This window comes from Pelobates fuscus, chromosome 11 (assembly GCF_036172605.1).
Source record: "Pelobates fuscus isolate aPelFus1 chromosome 11, aPelFus1.pri, whole genome shotgun sequence".
Lineage (NCBI taxonomy): Eukaryota > Metazoa > Chordata > Amphibia > Anura > Pelobatidae > Pelobates > Pelobates fuscus.
This window is the reverse complement of record NC_086327.1, coordinates 27,977,025-28,000,723: the sequence shown is the minus strand read 5'-3', so window position 1 is coordinate 28,000,723 and position 23,699 is coordinate 27,977,025. Positions and strand designations below refer to the sequence as shown.

The 23,699-nt window shown below is 45.4% G+C and overlaps 1 protein-coding gene across 2 annotated transcripts in view; it reads right to left on the bottom strand.

Moving 5' to 3' along the window:
* Positions 1-1,112: 1,112 nt before the first annotated feature.
* Positions 1,113-23,699, bottom strand: part of LOC134578129 (protein kinase C and casein kinase substrate in neurons protein 1-like) — a 96,879-nt gene continuing 74,292 nt past the window's right edge. For both annotated transcript variants that reach the window (XM_063437125.1, XM_063437126.1), the window contains exons 8-10: positions 7,342-7,439; positions 3,085-3,179; positions 1,113-2,161 (exon numbers count right to left, since the gene is read on the bottom strand). In XM_063437125.1, the coding sequence (XP_063293195.1) occupies positions 2,046-2,161; positions 3,085-3,179; positions 7,342-7,439 (309 nt within the window). In that variant the 3' untranslated portion in view covers positions 1,113-2,045. The remainder of the gene's footprint in view (positions 2,162-3,084; positions 3,180-7,341; positions 7,440-23,699) is intronic.

Here is a 23,699-nt window from a genome sequence, read left to right as displayed (position 1 = left end):
AAAATAATTAACATTAGGAAACAAACTAACTGAGCTATGCAAGCCAGCACAGCTTGATGTTCATCAGTCTAGTGCAACATTAGCTTAAAAGGGTAATTTTAACCCTTTAAAGGAGCACGTCAAGGCCCATAACCCAATGCCCTGGTTCTGCCCCCACCACCACTACTACTTTTTAATGATTTAACTTCTTACCTGGGGTCTTAGAGCCACTTCCCAGCTCCACTGCAGACGCACTTTGCCGGAGGCCCCTAAGCTCTCCTGGGCTTAGCTCATTCGCTGAGCGCAATCAGCGGACAATCTCAGCCTTTGAGTGAAGTTCTGTACCACAGGCCTTAACAGAAGTTTTTGGCTTAGGAGCTTCTGGCTCTCCAGCAGTAGTAGTGTAGTCAGGGAGTGGTGATAAGCAGACAAGTAAGCAAAAATAAAACCTGTTACAGTAGTTATGGTGCTTTTAGTGTTCCATTAAACACCAGTAACTGAAATCCATTAAAACAAACCAGCCCTTAACGATATAAACAAAGTTTTGCTCATTTTACAGTTGCAGGATGTAGAGAGCTACTTGTTTTTTTGAAACCCGTCAACCAGAGTCTGGCTCCTCTGCTGCCTTTATCTGATATAAATTATCCATCCAATGCTTTTAACCACAGACCGCAATGGCAGGCGCACACTTTTCATGTTATCCTGGCCCAGCTTCATTACAAATTGAGGTTGCCATGGCTACTGAAAATTGAGCTTGTACTGATAATGTGCCTTCCTGCTGGGATACCACAAGAGAATGAGAATTCAATTTGAAGTCTTTGTATAGGGGCGTGTATTTTAGGACTGGCGAGTTGTGTGCGCCTGTGGCATATATGTGTGGCTAAGTCTGGGTGTTGGCTTGTTAAATTCTAGGGCAATTTGTTAAGCTTTGCACTACAAGTTATCATATATAGTCCTTGCCACATGTGCACCATTACCCCCTACACTATCCCTAAGGGTCCATTATATTTCTCTAAAGGGAGCAAAGTCCTGATGTGTTACATTCAGTAATCAGACCCTTTGCTGGAAAGGATAGTGAGATTCTGCATTATTCTGTTGATGTTGCATATAATGTCAGAACATGTGAACAATTAAGAGAGGACAAAGTGTACATCAGGGGAAAATGTGTTTTATAGTAAACATCTTAATTATTCAATCATTATGTACTATAAAAAAAATCCTATGTTCTTTGTTGTCCTGACACAACATTCTTTGTTCTACAAGCAAGCATAAAGAATAGAGTGCATGGATGAAGTCTGTGATGCCCATGGGTTCTCTAAATCCCACATCATGTACATTGTCCAATCATTGTCTGGCATCTCTGTGAAATATTATTTTATTTATAAAGCGCCGTCAGATTCCGTAGCGCAGTACAATGGGTGGACTAACAGACACGTAAATGTAACCAGACAACTGGACATACAGGAACAGAGAGGTGGAGGGCCCTGCTCAATGAGCTTACCCCTTTAAATAGATTTTAGTGGGCTAAAAAGGAGAATGTTGAACGACACTTAAGTCACCATAATCACGTCATATTAAAGTAGTTATAGTGCCTGGAGTCCTTTGGTGCGGTCTCATTGTTTGGGGTGAAAGCTAAATCTTGAGGGTATGGCGAATGAGTAGGCTCTTACACACCAGCCATACCAAGTTATATTAGCGATGGGCAGCGCAAATAGGCTGAGAGCACTACAAGGCCCTCATCCTATCACTGCTCGGGCTAATGTGAGCGACTAGGGACACTCATTTGGAACAGTTTAATATGCAACAGTGAGATGGCACTGGATGACTCCAGGCACCATAATCACTTCAATGAGATGAAGTGGTTATATGGCTCCTTGAGTGTCCCTCTAAACAGTTACACTACTCGATAATAGTGGTATTTCCTGTTATGCCAAGGCTGCAAGTGGTTAACACAATATCCATGTGGAAAGTTTGTTGAAGCCCACCCGGTGTGGTCTCTGTCAGCGGGGCTAGATCTGTGTATACTGGGACACACTGGGTTCAGATTTTTTCCTGTTTGCTGTCATTTAGTCAGAAATCACTTCCACGTAATTGGCAGGATAGAGTCCCACATGTCCACGATTTGTCACGCCCTTACACCAGCCTTGTTCATCTTCGTCTTCAATCTTTGTCAATTCATCACCTGATTAGGTAGACAGAATTCAGTAATGAACACAAGAACCCACAATCAAGGATTCATACTACTATTTAAAAGGGACCCTCCACTGTCCAAACCAAACTAAATAGATCGTTGCTTAGTAGATATACCCTGAGTGTAAACATGCAGGCATTTAATTATACATTTTTTTTTATTGGGGTATATGTAAAAACAGTTTGCAAAAACTGCCAATCTCTTGCTGCAGCCTTTGCAAGCCCTCCCCTTCTAACTCGCCCAGACTGTCTGTGGCTGTCCAATCACGGACTTCCCAATGCCGCTCTTTGTAAGGCAGGTGCTCTTAGCAATTGTTGGCTTGTGAGTTTAGCTCCACTGAGCTAACCAAACCAGGAAGTAACAGGACCTACTGTCTGATTGACAGCCATGGGGATGTAACAAGGTTAATTTATAAAACTGCCAATTGCTATTGAAATCTGAATGTTTTGTAAAATGAAAACAAGAGGACAAACTCTTCACACAAAGCATTTCAGCAAGCTAAAATATAAATTGTCAATAAGGGAAAGGGGACAAAAGGTGGAAAGGTAGACAGGCAGGTTACGGATAAGGAGGAAGAAAGTTAAAAAACATTGATTGTTTTGTTCACCTATCTTTCCTGATGAGAAGGTTGAGATCAGGCCTGGTTTTCAGCACCTGATCTAGCTCAAGTTACTAAGCCAAAGCCTTTAGGTGTCCAAATATCTATTTTTAGTGGTATTGTGTACTACTGAGAGTCATTCTGAATGTTAGTATCGGAATCTGATTTCCAGGTACTATCTGAGAAGGTAGGGTTATTGATGTCAAACGTTGGGGACTAATGAAAGTATTTAGAAAACTGGGCAGACTAGATGGGCCGAATGGTTCTTATCTGCCGTCACATTCTATGTTTCTATGTTTCTATGTTGGTGCGTTACCTGCTTTAAAACTGAGTTCATCCGCTTCCTGTCCTGAGTAATCGTACACGGCTCGCACACGCACACCAGTCACATTTACAGGAGGTTTGTTCATGCTGAAAAAAAAGCAAAAGTGACTAGCTGACTATATGTTTATAGTTTAATGTCATGTTAACATGGGCACAGAATGACAGGTAATTGTAGCGTCAGCGGCACAGGAAGCATTGTGTACAATGTCTAGGCTTGTTCCCTAATTGGTTTTACATTCAAACTCCCATAATTTGCTTGCAGAGAGTTATGGGAGTTGCGGTAGAATGGCTGACCAAGCGAGAGCAAATGGCAGCACTCCAGATAGGCCACGTGTCCAAACCAGGCGATGAAGGTTCAATTCTAAAGTGATAAGCGTTTCAGAATACTGACAGGGTTATTCGTTAAAGATTGACAGGAATTCAAAGTGAATTTCGGACTTGAGAGGGTTACTCTTGCAGCCAACTGTTGTGGTTATATTAGGAGTGTTCTGGCGCTATTCCCTGGAAATGGGGAAAACCATTTGGCAACGGTTTATCTCTTACCTGGGTCCCTGCCGGGCACCGAGCCTCTTCTAATGCCCAGTGGCACAGCTCCACAGAAGCCAGTTTCTAATACTACTGGTCATTATTAGCTTAGAGCATCAGCTGAACATTCTAAGCCAAAAAAAAAAGGCCCTTTGTGCATGGAAATATACACAGAAATATTGACGTTAGTCAGCCCAGAGCTCTTTCTTCTGGTATCAAAGGGGGAGTTACACCTCCGGCAGCAACAAAAAATGTACGTGCAGCATTTCAAAGTACAGATGCTCCTCACTTACAGACCGTGCAGGTCTATGTTCGGGGAAATTTCCTCAAACATAGACAAGCACAGCAGAGCAGGGAATCCCTAAAATCTATTTTCGGGGAATGTTCCCCGAACATAGATTAGATGAATTCCCTGTCTGGTGTGTTTTTCTATGTTTGGGGCCATTTCCTCGAACAAAGATTAGAGGGATTCCCTGCACCAGAGCAGGGAATCCCTCTAATCTATGTTCGAGGAAATAGCCCCAAACATAGACGAGCTCTCTAACGTGGGGAATCCCCACGCTAGAGAGCTGGTCGTAAGTGTGAGCCATCGCAAAGTGAGGTCCACCACACTGCACATACAAGCACCATCACTACTATAAAGGACAACGGTCATCAAATTTCCACTTCTCATTTATTAAAAGTTTATTTTTAAATTATTTATTTGCTTTTGAGAATTTTTTTTTTTAATATGGCTGCCATATTGGGTCAGACTCTACTGTTATCTGACCAACTGCTGTTCACCCTAACTTGCCTTTTTCTTAAGTTTCAAAAAGAGCAATCGCAGCAGCAGTTGGTCAGATAACAGTAAGGTCTGACACAACATGGCTGCTCAGCCAGATAAAATAGTGAATGTGTCGCTATACATTTACAATGAGTGCTAGGTAGCTGATCACGTTATGCTGTGGGTTATCTTCGCACTCTTTATTTTGAATGATACAGTTGCAGTCAAAATTATTCAACCCACTTTGGAAATCCGTTTTACTGTCAAAGTTTAAAAGACTTTCAGCGATTTGCAATGAACAAATGAAACAAAAGCAATTGAAATAGCTCAACTCAACAAAAATAATCTTATATACAGGCACTCTTTTATCCGTATTGGGGCAAGGTATCCAGGTAGTCCATCAACCTCCTAATAATCATAAAACAATAAATGATACCGCACTCAATAATTTTTTAAAATGTTATGCTCTATTTAATAATTCAGAAATTTCATAAGTATTTAAATATATACAAAAAGAAAAAAAGTAATAAATTCATAAGGATAATGTATCCTGTAGCAACCAATATAACTCCATGTATAAAAGATCCCTACAAGAGCTAACTCAACTCAACAAATGCTTCAAGTGGTTTCCACAAATTAATCTAAAAATGCGACTTGTAATGATTTCGCCAGTCTCAAAATTACTCAAGTGAAGCATGACATATATAGACAGTCTGAGGATGCTGGAGTATGACCTGTACATGGTGACGGTGGATTAAAAAAAAAAGCCTGCAAATCCGACAGATGCAGGCTCTGTTTCCTATTCTTCCATTGTCACCAAAAACATCCTGTTTGCAAGTGACCAGAAAGAAGACATTTCTTATAACATTTTTAGCACAAACACCTCCAGGGACATGACTGGTCTCCAATGAAGTAGTCTGCCAGGAAATATCTAAATGATCCAGTCTAGACTTGAAGATTGTTGGCCACCAGGCAAGCACAAACCCATACATGGTTGAGCTAGCTAAGGCTCTGCACAGTTCTTGCCTGCCGCCTCACTCCTGTAGTAGTGTGCCAAAAGACATCCCAACACACATATTTCTACTATAATGCACAGAAGAATGGAGTTGAGCTACAGCTCTCAACCATGAATGATGGTGGCTTGGGGGGCAATCACCTCCCTTGCCAGCAATCCCCCCAGCTGCCATTGCTTGTGGATGCTGTGAAATCACAAACACTAAGTGACTTATTTTACAAACAGCCTGGGGGGTCGTGGTCTGTAGGTATTTACATAATGCCAAGTCATATTGTGGAATTCTCAGAAGATTAGCATAAAGTTGCCACCAACTAATTACAGTCTTTGCATTTCCTGCAACCCTTCACATATCTGGATAGTTATAGGAAAATAGTTCAAGAGGGATGTTGAAAAAATTAAAATTATAAAAGCAATAAATGTACTCGCACAGATGGTAGAGGCATCTTGCAAAAGTTATTTTAACTGAACAATGACTATTCCAGTAATGAGCATAGGAAGATGTCTAGGAAATCTATACATTTCATAGTTCGCTCCTCGTCCATGATGTCCGGGTATAAATTGGAAAATCCACTAATCTGACTCCAAGTTAAATTTCCTTCATCTTTAAAAAAAAAAAATTAAAAAAAAATTCAGAAGCCTGTTTTCCAATTCTCCCGTTAAAGTGGTTGATATTGAGTTATACATTTTAAAAATTGGAAGAAAGCCCAGTTGCTCTCAAAACGTCTGCCTGAGATTTAAGGGAACATTTACTATATTTTTAAAGTTGAATTAAGATAACATTTTCCGTTCTTTCCAGTGAACTAGGAAGTGTTGTTTTGTTTTTTAGAAAAGCTGTAAATACCTTAATTCATTTTTTTTTCTTGTCTTACAAGGCCTGTACCCTGAAAAAGTAACCAATGGTATTGCTGTAGGAGGAAGGAGTCCATAGCTCACTTGTTAATCTCTTAGTACCCCTATAATTATGGGACCAATAAACTGCCCAATAGGCTGGTCGGGGAGATCAAATGTTCTTGCCTGACCAGCCTTTGTGGTTAGTTACAAGGAATCAGACTATCTCTATGAGCTCCAATGGTGAGACAACTTCCAATATCCCATTTTTGTCTAATATGGTGCCATCAGAGGCAATGTCATACTTGCAAGCACATATCCAGCTTTGCCAATTGATTGGGCTCATTCACTAAATAAGCAAATGTAACTGGCAGATTAGTACTGGCCGTGTTCAAAACTTGATTGAGAGATCAGGCATTGAGCCAAACAAATACTGACATTACTGAAAGTTTTAAGAGCATGTAACACCCCAGATATTTGGATGAAAATTAAAAAATCCGCAGCTTGGGGTTGTGATAGCTGTGTCTAAACAGGGGCATCCTCCGGGAAATGGGATTGACTCTGCCTCCAAAGGTGTTTTTTTTATGTTACAACTCACAATTCTTTGTCAGCTACGGACATCTGGGACCACATTTCCCCTGCTCTATGGCATGGTAGTTTAAAACAGTCTGGTTCATTCAGAATGGAATAGGTAGGTTTAGAGAGAGTGGCGTATGGATCCACATGTACATTTTCAATTTATTAATACAGTATCTTCCAATCTTCCTTTAGAAACTATGGGTATTACACATTCATGTTACTGAATATAAATTGCATTTCTAGAGAACATATCAGCTTTTGCATCTCTTCAGAAAATACCTAACCTCAATTTACGTTAATCTTTAACAAGCCTAGCAGGGTTTACTGCAAACTGTGTAGAACTGACAAGGATATTTTAAAAAAAATAGTAAAATTAGGAAAGTCACCCAATTTCACTATTTCTCCATATTGACTATTTTGGCCTACAATGTTTGATTTTGGAGTCAGTTCTTTACCATTTCCAATTCAGTAAACAAACATCACAATCCGTAACTTGCATTCAATAAAAGAAAAAAAATCTGAATAGTGCAGACATTAACCTGCTTTCCGTGGGTGTGACACTGTATAACTTCACTTTGTCCGTCTCTTTCACTTTCTTTTTCTTCACAATCTGCTGCTCTACATCTGGACTCCACTCCTGTGGAAGATGCAAAAATTAACTGTTATAATGTGCAGTGCAAATTCGTTGTTTTAAAGGGACTCTATAGTCACCATATAAAAGCAAGAAAGACAGGTCCCCCAGCCTTCCTTCTTGCTTTTATATGAACTTTCATTAATTAAAAAAAAAAAATCGGTGTTTTTATATTAAAAACTTACCTCCGTTCCAGCGCCGAGCTCCCCGCTAGGCCGCGCCCCCTTTTTCGTCAAAATGACGAAATCGCGGGGCCCAATGGGACGGCTTCGCGCTGGACCAATCGCGTTCTTCATAGAGCGGCATTGAATGCCGCCCTATGAAGAACCTGAGCGCTTTACCGCGCATGTGCGCGGAATGCGCGTTCGCGAGCTGAGCTGTCTGACTGACAGCTCAGCTCGCTTTCTAAAATTATCAATAAGGGGGGGGACCTACTGTCCCCCCCCGGCCCCCACCCCTGAGCGGCGGGTGGGGGCCCTAAAATTATCAATAAGGGGGGGACCTACTGTCCCCCCCCGGCCCCCACCCCTGTGCGGCGGGTGGGGGCCCTAAAATTATCAATGAGGGGGGGGACCTACTGTCCCCCCCCGGCCCCCACCCCTGAGCGGCGGGTGGGGGCCCTACAATTATCAATAAGGGGGGGACCTACTGTCCCCCCCGGCCCCCACCCCTGTGCGGCGGGTGGGGGCCCTAAAATTATCAATGAGGGGGGGGACCTACTGTCCCCCCCGGCCCCCACCCCTGTGCGGCGGGTGGGGGCCCTAAAATTATCAATGAGGGGGGGGACCTACTGTCCCCCCCCCGGCCCCCACCCCTGAGCGGCGGGTGGGGGCCCTACAATTATCAATAAGGGGGGGACCTACTGTCCCCCCCGGCCCCCACCCCTGTGCGGCGGGTGGGGGCCCTAAAATTATCAATAAGGGGGGGACCTACTGTCCCCCCCCGGCCCCCACCCCTGTGCGGCGGGTGGGGGCCCTAAAATTATCAATAAGGGGGGGACCTATTGTCCCCCCCCGGCCCCCACCCCTGAGCGGTGGGTGGGGGCCCTAAAATGATCAATAAGGGGGGGACCTACTGTCCCCCCCGGCCCCCACCCCTGAGCGGTGGGTGGGGGCCCTAAATACAAAGGGGGGGGGGACCCTAGTTAACCCTCCCCCCCCCCAAAAAAAAAAATATCTCCCTACCTACCCCCCTCACCCTAAAAATAATGAGGGGGGACCATTAACTAAAAACCTGTAAAAAAGAAAAAATGAGATAAAATCAACTTACCATTCGATGTTTTCTTTCTTCTAAAATCTTCTTTCTTCAGCCCCAAAAAAGGCCAAATAAAAATCCATAATAACCGACGCAATTAAAAAAAAAAAAAAAAAATAAAAAAAAAAAATAATCCATCTTCACCCATGGAGGGCTCCGCGCAGACTGAGCTCCGCAGGGTGGGGAAGGCTTATAAAGCCTTGCCCCGCCCTGCAATTAGGCTAAGAACACTCTGATTGGTGGGTTTGAGCCAATCAGAGTGCTCTTTGTCATTTTACAAGCGTGGGAAAGTTTTTTGGAATTTTCCCACGCTTGTAAAATGACACAGAGCACTGTGATTGGATGGATTTCAAGCCATCCAATCACAGTGCTCTGTGTCATTTTACAAGCGTGGGAAAGTTCTTTGGAATTTTCCCACGCTTGTAAAATGACACAGAGCACTGTGATTGGATGGATTTCAAGCCATCCAATCACAGTGCTCTTTGTCATTTTACAAGCGTGGGAAAGTTCTTTGGAATTTCCCCACGCTTGTAAAATGACACAGAGCACTGTGATTGGATGGGTTTCAAGCCATCCAATCACAGTGCTCTGTGTCATTTTACAAGCGTGGGAAAATTCCAAAGAACTTTCCCACGCTTGTAAAATGACACAGAGCACTGTGATTGGATGGCTTGAAATCCATCCAATCACAGTGCTCTGTGTCATTTTACAAGCGTGGGAAAATTCCAAAGAACTTTCCCACGCTTGTAAAATGACACAGAGCACTGTGATTGGATGGCTTGAAATCCATCCAATCACAGTGCTCTGTGTCATTTTACAAGCGTGGGAAAATTCGAAAGAACTTTCCCACGCTTGTAAAATGACAAAGAGCACTCTGATTGGTTTAAACCCACCAATCAGAGTGTTCTTAGCCTAATTGCAGGGCGGGGCAAGGCTTTATAAGCCTTGCCCACCCTGCGGAGCTCAGTCTGCGCGGAGCCCTCCATGGGTGAAGATGGATTATTTTTTTTGCGCTCGGTTTTTTTTTGTTTTTTTTTTAATTGCGTCGGTTATTATGGATTTTTATTTGGCCTTTTTTGGGCTGAAGAAAGAAGATTTTAGAAGAAAGAAAACATCGAATGGTAAGTTTTTTTTATCTCTTTTTATTTTTTTATTTTTTTACAGGTTTTTAGTTAATGTTCCCCCCCTCATTATTTTTAGGGTGAGGGGGGTAGGTAGGGAGATATTTTTTTTTTTGGGGGGGGGGGAGGGTTAACTAGGGTCCCCCCCCCTTTGTATTTAGGGCCCCCACCCACCGCTCAGGGGTGGGGGCCGGGGGGGACAGTAGGTCCCCCCCTTATTGATAATTTTAGGGCCCCCACCCGCCGCACAGGGGTGGGGGCCGGGGGGGGACAGTAGGTCCCCCCCTTATTGATAATTTTAGGGCCCCCACCCGCCGCACAGGGGTGGGGGCCGGGGGGGACAGTAGGTCCCCCCCTTATTCATAATTTTAGGGCCCCCACCCGCCGCACAGGGGTGGGGGCCGGGGGGGACAGTAGGCCCCCCCCTTATCGATAATTTTAGTGCCCCCACCCACCGCTCAGGGGTGGGGGCCGGGGGGGGACAATAGGTCCCCCCCTTATTGATAATTTTAATTTTAGGGCCCCCACCCGCCGCACAGGGGTGGGGGCCGGGGGGGGGGGGACAGTAGGTCCCCCTTATTGATAATTTTAGGGCCCCCACCCGCCGCACAGGGGTGGGGGCCGGGGGGGACAGTAGGTCCCCCCCTTATTGATAATTTTAGGGCCCCCACCCGCCGCACAGGGGTGGGGGCCGGGGGGGGGACAGTAGGTCCCCCCCCTTATTGATAATTTTAGGGCCCCCACCCGCCGCACAGCGGTGGGGGCCGGGGGGGGGGGGAAGGAGAGTAGGTCTCCCCCCCCCCCCCCTTCAACCACTATTGTGGACAGTCAGCTCCCTGTGGGTTCGGGCTTCAGCTGTCAGCTGAAGCTGAAGCTGTCAGCTGAAGCCACGCCCGCAGCAGTGCTGACAGGCTATCAGCACACAAAGCGCGTTCACAGTGCTTTGTGTGCTGATAGCCCGTCTGATGCATTCACCCAGAATGCATCGGACGAGAGGCCTTTTTAGGGCCTCTGAACTCGGAAGTCCCTCTGGTGGCCGTCTGATTGACTGCAACAAGAGGTGTTCCAAGCTTCCAATGTAAACACTGCATTTTCTCAGAAAATACAGTGCTTACAAGAAAAAGGCTCCGGGTAGCTGTAGCACTCACCTGAACAACCTCATTAAGCTGAAGTTGTTCAGGTGACTATAGTGTCCCTTTAATCTGACATCTATTAGACATTTTGTTGCATTATTGATGTCCACACTCTCCATCAGGAGTGGCCAACATTTGCAACCATGATTTTCGACTGAACTGCATCTCCCTTAATGCTCCCTGCTCTATATCATGAATTTCTAAGAATGGGTTTCCATAGATAAAACCTCTAAATACTATTTGTATGGCCCAAGTTGGACTTCTGCTCGAGAAGAATGAAATGTCCGTAGCATACCACTGAGTGTCTACTTTAGAGTTGAGATAAATTGTGAGATCTAGGCAAAGAACAATGTTTGTATCTTGAGCTATCAGTCCTCGCACAACCCTAGGGAGCATTTTCACCAGGTTGAGATGTATATTTTTCTTTCCTTTTGTTGTTTTTTGACCCTGACGTTTGAGGAGAGGTGCTATTTCATTGTGATATTTGACTAATAACAATTAATATAGCTGTGAATGTCTCAAGGGCTGAAAACTGTGAGTCAGTCCCATAGATTGTCCAGCTTTCAGAGCTTTGTGAATATGAGTGGTTTGGCTACATCAGGTCTTTGTGAATATGATGGTTCTCCTTTAGAGTTTTGAGACCATGAGCTGTTCTCCTTCATTCCGTTGCATTAAGTGGTGTTTCAACTGTTTCTCTGCACTTTTCCATGAAAAAAACTATTCTAATAAAGGATGATAAACCAGATGTACTGTGTCAAATATAAGGCGCTTGAGATAAAGTTATAAAAGAAATACCAAAGAGCAGCTTGTCAGGGTACCTGAGGCCTCTACCTCTAAGGGAGGTAGAGACTTGGTGGTGTATCCGTCCAGGCGAGCTGTTTCCTCCGTTCCTCGCGGTTCATCCAGTCACTTAAACACCGGCCGCGAGGAATCCACGTCCTTTTCTAGCAGGACGCTCAATACGTGACGTCATGACGCTATCACGAGCAATCTGTCACTCAAGTGTCCGATATCCAATCGGTACTTGTCAGAGGCGTGATTTCCATCCAGAGCCAGGGTATTTAAGCTTACTCCTTACTTCAGCTCATTGCCCTGTCGTGGTTCTAGCTTGTCTAGTCACTCAGTGCTCTGGTATTCTAGTTTGCTCTTTTGGTTTTGACTCGGCTCGTTGTACTACCCTGTCTCTCTGTTATCCCTTGACCCGGCTTGTCTCTCGCTTATCTGTCTTCTCGTTCCCTCGACCTCGGCTTGTCTCTGACTATTCTTTACTCTCGGTACGTTAGTCCGGCCATTCTAAGGCCCGGTATACGTACCTTTCCACTCTTTGTACTCTGCGTGTTGGATCCCTGTCCCGATCCTGACATTACGACAGGGCCAATGGATCCTGCAGGTACAAACAGTCAGCTTGGTTCTTCGGATCCCAGGTTTGACGCCATGGAACATAGGATGGATCAGATGGCTTTGGCACTACAGGCACTTTTGTCCCGTGCTAGTAATCCACCTGAGGAGACACGTACTCCTTCTATCTCTCCTGCAGTCTCAGGTCTAGAGGTAGCCACTGTAGGGGCTTCTTCCCGTATTACCCCACCAGTACGTTATGGCGGGTCACCGGAGAAGTGTCGTGGCTTTCTAAACCAGATTAGCATCCATTTCGAATTACAACCCCGCTCTTATCCTACAGATAGAGCAAAGGTTGGATTTATTATTACTCTGCTCATTGAAAAAGCTTTGAGATGGGCCAATCCTTTATGGGAGAATGATAATCCACTAGTCTATAATTATAATGCCTTTGTAGCTGCGTTTAGAAGAACTTTTGACCCTCCTGGCAGAAAGGTCAATGCAGCTAGATTAATGTTGCGCCTTAAACAGGACAATCGAACACTTGTGGATTATGCACTAGAGTTCAGATCCTTGGCGGCAGAAGTTAAGTGGAACGAACAGGCTTATATAGATGTGTTTCTGAATGGGTTATCAGATGTAATTCTTGACGAGGTCGCTACTAGAGAACTCCCTGAAAATTTGGAGGATTTAATTTCTTTTATATCTCGTATTGATGAACGCTTAAGAGAGAGGCAGAACACTCGAGATAGGACCCGTAGACCCTCCTTTAAACTAGCACCTACCTTTCAAATCTCTGAGTTCGAAGACTTACGTATTCCTGAACCTATGCAGATAGGCAGTACTCATCTCACTGAAAGGGAGAGACAGTACAGGAGAAGGGAGGGTTTATGTATGTATTGTGGAGTCAGGGGTCATTTACGCCTAAATTGTCCCAATCGTTCGGGAAACGCTCGCACCTAAGTTCCTCTAGAGGACAGGCCTTGGGTGTTTCTACTTTGTCCTCTATTCACAACTACAAGGAGCTCAGGCTTGTGTTACCCGTTTCTTTAAAGTGGGAGAAGGGAGTAGTTAAGACTATGGCACTAATCGATTCTGGAGCTGCTGAGAGCTTTATAGATCAGGGTTTTGCTGCCAAGCATGCTATTCCATCCCAGTTAAAAGAGACACCTTTGGCTGTCGAGGCCATCGATGGTAGACCATTACTTGAACCTGTTATTTTCCATGAGACCATACCGATTAACTTGACTGTTGGCATCCTACATAAAGAGGATATATCCTTAATGCTCATTTCTTCTCCGTCTATTCCCATAGTTCTGGGGTACTCCTGGCTGAGGAGACACAACCCTATTATTAATTGGGAATCAGGGGAGATAGTTTCGTGGGGAGAGAATTGTCAAGAAAAATGCTTGCGGAAGGTCTTACCTCTTGGATTAACTAATACATCGAATACCTCTGACAATCCTACAGAGACACAAATTCCGTCTCAGTATCTAGATTTAAAGGCAGTATTTGACAAAAAGAAAGCCGATACCTTACCCCCACACAGGTCCTTTGATTGCAAAATTAACCTACTCCCTGGTACCATGCCTCCCAGAGGTCATGTATACCCATTATCTATAAAGGAGAACTCAGTCCTAGAGGAATATATTCACGAGAATTTAGACAAGGGATTCATCAGGAGGTCCTCCTCCCCTGCCGGGGCTGGATTTTTTTTTGTTAAAAAGAAAGATGGTTCTTTGAGACCTTGTATTGATTATCGAGGCTTGAATAAGATAACCATTAAAAATGCCTACCCGATTCCCTTGATCACCGAACTCTTCGATCGTTTGAAGGGCTCTACAATTTTCACCAAGTTAGACCTCAGAGGGGCATATAACTTGGTGAGAATCCAGCAGGGACATGAGTGGATGACGGCATTCAATACTCGATATGGCCACTATGAATATACTGTCATGCCTTTTGGGTTATGCAATGCGCCAGCGGTATTCCAAGACCTGATAAACGAGGTTCTTAGGGAATTTCAGCAAGAGTGCGTCATTGTATACCTGGATGATATACTCATTCATTCTAGTGAGATTGAGATTCATCACAAGCAAGTCAGGAGGGTTTTGCACAAGCTTCTCCAGCATGGCTTGTACTGCAAGTTGGAGAAATGTAGCTTTGATCAAACTCAGGTAACCTTTCTCGGCTATGTGATCTCTGGGGAGGGATTTAAGATGGATCCGGATAAACTCCAATCCATTCTAGAGTGGCCTTTACCCACAGGTCTTAAAGCCATACAGAGATTTATTGGTTTTTCCAATTATTATAGGCGCTTTATTAAGGGCTATTCTTCCATTATTGCACCTATCACTAACATGACCAAACAGGGGGCTGATACTAAGAATTGGACTACTGAAGCTCTCCTTGCGTTCAAGACTCTCAAGGAGCTTTTCGCTTCCGCTCCAATTTTAGTTCACCCTGACACTTCTCTGCCTTTTTTGCTCGAGGTAGACGCATCAGAGACTGGTTTAGGTGCTGTTCTATCTCAAAGGTTGGGTGTTGATAAACCATTACATCCATGTGGATTTTTCTCTAAAAAATTGACCGGTACTGAAAGCAGGTATGACATTGGTGACAGAGAATTACTAGCAGTTATCAAGGCTTTGAAAGAATGGAGACATTTATTGGAAGGTACATTACATCCTGTTACCATTCTGACAGACCACAAAAACTTGTCCTATATCGGAGAGGCCAAGCGTCTGTCCTCCAGGCAGGCTCGTTGGTCGTTGTTTCTTACCCATTTCAATTACGTTCTGACTTACAGACCTGGGTCAAAGAATTCTAAAGCCGATGCGCTATCTCGCCAATATGAACCCTCTGCTTCAGTTGAACCACTTTTGTCTTCCATTGTACCCAAATGCAATATTATTGCTAATACCAGTCTCAAAATTCATTCTCCGCTACTTGACCAGATCTTGAAGTCACAACATCTAGCTCCCGGAAACACTCCTGAGGGAAGAAACTTTGTTCCTCCTGAACTTCATCTGGAGCTCTTACAATGTTTTCATGAAAGTAAAATAGCTGGTCATCCTGGTATTCGCAAGACATACTCTCTGATATCCAAGGATTTCTGGTGGCCTTCACTTCGAAAAGATATTGAGGAGTTCGTCGCAGCTTGTGAGACTTGTGCCAAGACTAAACTACCTCATGCATCCCCATGTGGCCTGTTACACCCTTTGGACATTCCTGAGAAACCTTGGTCCTGTTTGTCCATAGACTTTATCGTTGATTTGCCTGCTTCCAAAAGACAGACTGTTATTCTCACGGTGGTGGATAGATTTACTAAGATGGCCCATTTCGTGCCATTACCTAAACTTCCGACTTCTCCTGAATTGGCGGAGATTTTTGCGAGAGAAGTTTTTCGCCTACATGGGATTCCGTCAGAGATTGTTTCTGATAGAGGTTCTCAATTTGTCTCACGTTTCTGGAGATCCTTTTGTTCTCAAATGGGCATCAAATTGAACTTCTCCTCTGCCTATCACCCTCAGTCTAACGGAGCTGCTGAACGTACTAATCAAAAGATCGAACAGTATCTGCGTTGCTTTGTTTCCGAACACCAGGACGATTGGGTCGGTCTGATTCCTTGGGCGGAGTTCGCACACAATAACCTTGTTTGCGATTCAACTCGCTCTAGCCCTTTCTTCATGAACTATGGCTTTCATCCTTCAATTTTTCCTTCGGTTTCCTCTTCTCAGGGGATACCGTCGGTTGATGATCATGTCGCCAACCTGAAGAAATTATGGGATCAGACTCGGCAAATTCTATTACATAGTTCCTCGCTGTTCAAGAAACACGCTGACAAACATAGAAGAGCGGCTCCTGTTTTTGTTCCTGGGGATAGGGTGTGGTTGAGTACTAAGAATATTCGCCTAAAAGTTCCATCCATGAAATTTGCTCCTCGCTACATAGGCCCTTACAGGGTTCTCACTCGTATCAATCCGGTTGCGTATCGCCTTGCTCTGCCACCTGCCTTACGCATTCCTAACTCTTTTCATGTCTCCTTGTTGAAACCCCTCATTTGCAACAAATTCTCCTCTAAGGTCTCCTCACCTCGTCCTGTTCAGGTGGAGGGTCGGGAGGAGTACGAGGTCAGCTCCATCATTGACTCCAGAATTTCAAGGGGAAAACTGCAATATCTGGTCAACTGGAGGGGATATGGTCCTGAGGAGAGGAGTTGGGTACCTCAGGAGGACGTCCATGCTTCTCGCCTTCGCAGAGCATTTCACCTCCGCTTCCCATCTCGCCCCGGTTCATTCCGCCCGGTGGGCGTATCTGAGAGGGGGGGTACTGTCAGGGTACCTGAGGCCTCTACCTCTAAGGGAGGTAGAGACTTGGTGGTGTATCCGTCCAGGCGAGCTGTTTCCTCCGTTCCTCGCGGTTCATCCAGTCACTTAAACACCGGCCGCGAGGAATCCACGTCCTTTTCTAGCAGGACGCTCAATACGTGACGTCATGACGCTATCACGAGCAATCTGTCACTCAAGTGTCCGATATCCAATCGGTACTTGTCAGAGGCGTGATTTCCATCCAGAGCCAGGGTATTTAAGCTTACTCCTTACTTCAGCTCATTGCCCTGTCGTGGTTCTAGCTTGTCTAGTCACTCAGTGCTCTGGTATTCTAGTTTGCTCTTTTGGTTTTGACTCGGCTCGTTGTACTACCCTGTCTCTCTGTTATCCCTTGACCCGGCTTGTCTCTCGCTTATCTGTCTTCTCGTTCCCTCGACCTCGGCTTGTCTCTGACTATTCTTTACTCTCGGTACGTTAGTCCGGCCATTCTAAGGCCCGGTATACGTACCTTTCCACTCTTTGTACTCTGCGTGTTGGATCCCTGTCCCGATCCTGACACAGCTCAACACTCGTGTAGGTACCTCTAACCTAACATAATAACATGCAACCGAAATAATGGAATGTTGTTAGAGTGGAGAGAAGTTGAACCGACCACAACAAATGAAAAACCAGTGAAGCGCTGAATATATACACTTACCCTTATATGAGGGAATGAATATAACAGAATGTCTAAATGGGAGAAATAGACAGAATATGGTGTAGTATGTTTAAATACATGAAATGATATATAGTCCGTAAGAAACACACTCACATGGTGCTGAGCCTTATAGGGATAGGCTCAAGTCACTGGCACAGAGGAATTTTAAGTTAATACCAAAACTTATTTTGTGTAGAAATGTAGAGTACTCAGAAAGGAGAGATAAAACAAATATAGTGAATTACCGTCACTGTGAAAGTGAATAAAATATACCAATCACTGCTCACCTTATTGAGAGCCAAATGACTGGGCTCTCAGGGTAATGCACACTGTGCCTTTAAGACGGCACAAGTCTTCTTTTAGCAGAGGACAACATCAATATATGGTAACTCTGCTAAAAGAAGACTTGTGCCTCTTAAAGGCACAGTGTGCATTACCCTGAGAGCCCAGTCATTTGGCTCTCAATAAGGTGAGCAATGATTGGTATATTTTATTCACTTTCACAGTGACGGTAATTCACTATATTTGTTTTATCTCTCCTTTCTGAGTACTCTAAGTACTCTACGTTCAGCACTGTTGCTACTCTCCCTAGGAGTGGCCATCCTGTAAAGATGACTGCAAGAGCACAGCGCAAACTGCTCAATGGGGTGAAGAAGAATCCTAGAGTCACTGGCAAATGCTAACATCCCTGTTAGCGAATCTACAATACATAAAACACTAAACAAGAATGGATTTCATGGGAGGATACCACAGAGGAAGCCACTGCTGTCCAAACAAAACATTGCTGCACATTTACAGTTTGCACAAGAGCACCTGGATGTTCCACAGCAGTACTGGCAAAATATTCTGTGGACAGATGAAACCAAAGTTGAGTTGTTTGGAAGAAAAACGCAACACTATGTGTGGCGAAAAAGAGGCACAGCACACCAACATCAAAACCTCATCCCAACTGTGAAGTATGGTGGTGGGGGCATCATGGTTTGGGGCTGCTTTGCTGCGTCAGGGCCTGGACAGATTGTTATCATCAAAGGAAAAATTAATTCCCAAGTTTATCAAGACATTTTGCAGGAGAACGTAAGGCCATCTGTCTACCAGCTGAAGCTCAACAGAAGATCGGTGTTGCAACAGGACAATGACCCAAAGCATAGAAATAAATCAACAACAGAATGGCTTAAACAGAAGAAAATACGCCTTCTGAAGTGGCCCAGTCAGAGTCCTGACCTCAACCCGATTGAGATGCTGTGGCATGACCTCAAGAAAGCGATTCACACCAGTCATCCCAAGAATATTGCTGAACTGAAACAGTTCTGTAAAGAGGAATGGTCAAGAATCACTCCTGACCTTTGTGCACGTCTGATCTGCAACTACAGGAAATGTTTGGTTGAAGTTATTGCTGCCAAAGGAGGTTCAACCAGTTATTAAATCCAAGGGTTCACATACTTTTTCCACCTGCGCTGTGAATGTTTACATGGTGTGTTCAATAAAAACATGGCAACATTTATTATTATAAATGTTATTAGTGTTATTAGTTTAAGCAGACTGTGATGGTCTATTGTTGTGACTTAGATGATGATCAGATCACATTTTATGACCAATTTGTGCAGAAATCCATATCATTCCAAATGGTTCACATACTTTTTCTTGCAACTGTACACCTGAATTCTGGATCCTACCAGGTCTGACTTTTACTTAAATATGGTAACTTTAACATCTAACTTAATCATTCTAAATCTTTTTTTTTTTTTAAATCCCCGAGGTTTCAATATTCTCTATATCACAATTTAGAAAAAAATCCCCTAAGCTTATTGTTCCTTTTATATTTTTACACGTTACTCTGCAGCAAGTTGTTTAGTATGCTTGTGCCTATTTTCGTCACACACTTTTCAACAAGTTAGTTAGTTAGTCACTGGCATTTTACTTGAGTATGTATAGCTCTGCCTAGACTTACATTAACCTCGACAGGGTCCAAACAGCCAACAAAATGCTGAGTTTACCTAGTTAAACCAAAGTTTAGAATGTAATTGGATAGTTCCCTAAAGAGTGGATCGCCAGAAATTCAAAACAAATTCAAATTTTTTACTTGAAATTTTGGCCTAAAATGTTAAATTCACTTTGATTTTCAGCAACTCACACTTTGGTTAAAGGACCACTATAGGCACCCAGACCACTTCAGCTTAATGAAGTGGTCTGGGTGCCAGGTCCATCTAGGATTAACCCTTTCTGCTGTAAACATAGCACGGTAATTCACTATATTTGTTTTATCTCTCCTTTCTGAGTACTCTACATCTCTACACAGAAGAAGTTTTGGTATTCAGAGAAACTGCTATGTTTACCTGTGGGTTAATCCAGCCTCTAGTGGCTGTCTCATTGACAGCCGCTAGAAGCAGGGCTGGCGCTTCCTATAAGGCGAACTAGGCAGCCGCCTAGGGTGCCCCCATCGCCGGCCGTTTAAATGCTGCAGCAGCCTGAGCGCTCTATAAAGAGCGCTCAGGCTGCTGCCGCACTGCCTCACCTCCCCTCCCCTGTAGCGTGGCCGAGCTCCTCTCCGGTCCGCGGTCCCGGCCGGACTGACAGGAAGTGTACACTCAGTGTGCACTTCCTGTCAGTCCGGCCGGGTACAGGAAACAGAAACTCCTGTACCGCGGACCGTAGAGGAGCTCGGCCACGCTACAGGAAGGGGAGGTGAGGAGAAAGGGGGGGGGGAGAGAAGAAGAGATTACAGGGAGGGGGAAAGAAGAGATAACAGGGAGGGAGGGAGGGGGGGAGAGATTACAGGGAGGGGGAAAGAAGAGATTACAGAGGGGGAGGGGGGAGAGATTACAGGGAGGGGGGAAATAAGAGATTACAGGGAGGGGGAGAGATTACAGGGAGGGGAAAAGAAGAGATTACAGGGAGGGGGAGAAGAGATTACAGGGAGGGAGGAAAGAAGAGATTACAGGGAGGGAGGAAAGAAGAGATTACAGGGAGGGGGGAAAGAAGAGATTACAGGGAGAGGGGAGAGATTACAGGGAGGGGGAAAGAAGAGATTACAGGGAGAGGGGAGAAGAGATTACAGGGAGGGAGGAAAGAAGAGATTACAGGGAGGGAGGAAAGAAGAGATTACAGGGAGGGAGGAAAGAAGAGATTACAGGGAGGGGGAAAGAAGAGATTACAGGGAGAGGGGAGAGATTACAGGGAGGGGGAAAGAAGAGATTACAGGGAGGGGGGAGAAGAGATTACAGGGAGGGGGGAGAAGAGATTACAGGGAGGGAGGGGGAAAATAAGAGATTACAGGGAGGGGGGAAGAAGAGATTACAGGGAGGGATGGGGGAAGAAGAGATTACAGGGAGGGAGGGGGAAGAGATTACAGGGAGGGAGGGGGGGGGAGAAGAGATTACAGGGAGGGGGGTCAAGAGATTACAGGGAGGGAGGGGGAAAGAAGAGATTACAGAGAGGGAGGTGGAAGAGATTACAGGGAGGGGGGAAGAAGAGATTACAGGGAGGGGGGAAGAAGAGATTACAGGGAGGGAGGGGGGAAAGAAGAGATTACAGGGAGGGGGGACAAGAGATTACAGGGAGGGGGGAAGAAGAGATTACATGGAGGGAGGGGGAAAGAAGAGATTACAGGGAGGGAGGGGAAGAAGAGATTACAGGGAGGGAGGGGGAAAGAAGAGATTACAGGAAGGGAGGGGGGAAAGAAGAGACCACTAATGGAAAGGGGGCATGAGAAGATACCACTTAGGGTGTGGGGGAGACCACTAATGGACAGGGGGGGAGAGGAGAGACCACCGGGCTGTCCTACAACATGTATGGGAATAATTGTATTTGGTCATATTGCTAGTTTAATGTGTGTGAACATGCATAGAAATCATGGTATCCGGTTATATTGGCAGTTGAATGTGTGTAAAGGACTGTATTCCTCTGGTTGTTCGGTAGAATCATTCGAATGAAACAAGGGAATGAAACTACCGAACAACCAGACCACCCTGTGTAAAGTGTGCCTTCAATTACCGTTGGCAACAATGTTGCAAACGGGTAATTACCTATTCGTGCAGTGTGGTCTTTGTCCTCTGGGTGGCCGCCATTCGGGATACGAACACGTGTCGGCGGCCATCTTAAACTGCCGAACAGCGGTGTTTTGCCGTCGAGTGTCTGGAACCGAAATCGGACACTTGACTAGGCAACCACCGCTGAGACCTCCAGACTCCTAATACTTCGTGGGGAAACTACCGAACGGCCCGCCGTTCGGTAGAAAGAACCCCACGAACTAGGGGATTCATCCGAATCCCCGTCAGGCCACTTAACAGCAATACTTCACCCGTTTGTATTCGCCTGTTTGTGACCGACCGCAGGGCCAAAATGCATGGAACTGTTTTCGGATACTTTACCCCTGCGGTCGGTCAATAATTTAAAGTCCCATAACTCCCGAACGCTTTATCCGAATGGGCTGATTTTAAAATATGTTGTTCCTCCAGACTAGGGCTATCTGGAGATATTGGATTTGTGGATGTACCCCAAGTAACTTGGGTAAAACTATGTACATGATAAGGGGATTATGATGCCAGAGGAGGGGAGGAGATGTGTGGGAGGTTACTGTTCACAGATTGGATAATGTCTTAAGTGATAGAACCTCCTCCCTTGCATGGGAGAGGGCTTTATAAGGAACTGTGGAATAAAGCTAGTCAGTTCTACTCCTGAAACTGTGTGTCGTCCAGTTATTGGGATTGCGATGGGGATATTGCTGTATTACTCTACCTGCTAGAAACCTTGCCTATGGACTTATCACCTTGTTCCTGAGCCTCACTGGGATCTCTAGTGGAGAATAGCTGTGAAAGATCGGCTCTCCGCTACATTGGTGGCAGCGGTGGGATCCAAACTCACAGAGGAACAAGCGTAAATGGAGTACGGATGGAGATTGATTTTTCTGCGCTAAAACGCTCCACGCTAAAGGACCTCCTAGAGGCAAGGGGTATACAAGCCAGCAATAAGAAGAAAGCAGTACTTGTTACAGAACTCATGGCAGAGTACAGAATGGAGGGCGATTCAGTTCCGGCACAGAGGGAGCCGGGAGGAACACCACAAGAATCGGAATTCCAGAGGCAGGTTCAGTTCAGGCTATCCCTTTATGGGGAAAACCCCCCAGCAGAAATTATTACCAGGACAGTGTCCGAGGTACAAGAATTCATCCTAAGGACACAGGCGACAACCGTTCCAGAACAAAGCTCTGCAAGTAGTGTGCCACAGGAAGGTAAGCCTAAAATACCGTACCAGGCTTTTAAAACATATGTGGAGGCAGAGGAAGATATAGACGCTTTCCTGCAAGACTTTGAGAGACTGTGTGCACTGCATAAAATTAACACAGAGGACTGGGTACCTATTTTGGCCGGAAGGTTAACCGGGAGGGCAGCAGAGGCATATCGGACTGTACCTAATAACGAAATAAGGAATTACAGTAAAGTAAAAGAAATTATACTCGCCAGGTATGCTATAACACCCGAGGCATACCGGCGGAGATTCCGGGATCTAAAGAAAGCAGAGAAGGACTCGCACGCAGAGTGGGCATGCCGATTACAGAGGGCAGCACTCGGGTGGGTGCAAGCTAGCAAGGCACGTTCTATGGAGGATATAATACAGATGTTGCTGATGGAGCAGTTCTATGAGGGAGTAACCAGTGAGGTCCAGGAATGGGTAAGGGACAGAAACCCTACTTCCCTCACCGAGGCTGCTAGAAAAGCAGATGACTACCTGGATGCACGCAGGCCACAAAAACCTGCAGCTCCAAAAGCAACCTTTAAAACATTCGGGGGAACCACCTACACCCCAGCTCCACCGAGACCACTACCACCACCACCACCACCCGCTGCACAGCCCCGGTTCCGACAACCCACCGCTGGCCCCTGTCATCCCTGCCAGAAGTGGGGACATTATAAAAGGGAATGCCCACAGCTGCGGGACCGTTCCACCTGGATTCGTCCAGGCCCACCTCCACCCAGGGCGGCCGCAGCCCACCACTACCAGGACCTAGTTGCCACCCCGTATGGTTCCGCAGTCCCCATTACCACTGTGGAACAATGGGATGTACTGCACGAGGCAGATCCTGTCCAGGCCAATGTGGACAATCTACGGCACCATCGACAGACCGTATATCTGAATGGTACAGCAGTCCGGGGGTTACGAGATTCGGGAGCCACCATCACTTTGGTACAGAGCCACCTGATTTCAGATCAGGCAAAACTGAACAAAACTGTTGCCGTCCGGGTAGCTGGGGGAGCAGTGTACCGGCTACCTACAGCAAGGGTACATTTACATTGGGGAGCGGGGGCAGGGGAAGTGGAGGTGGGGTTGATGCCGCATTTACCGGCGGAGGTTTTATTGGGGAACGATCTGGGGAGGCTCACTTCTGCTTTTGAGCC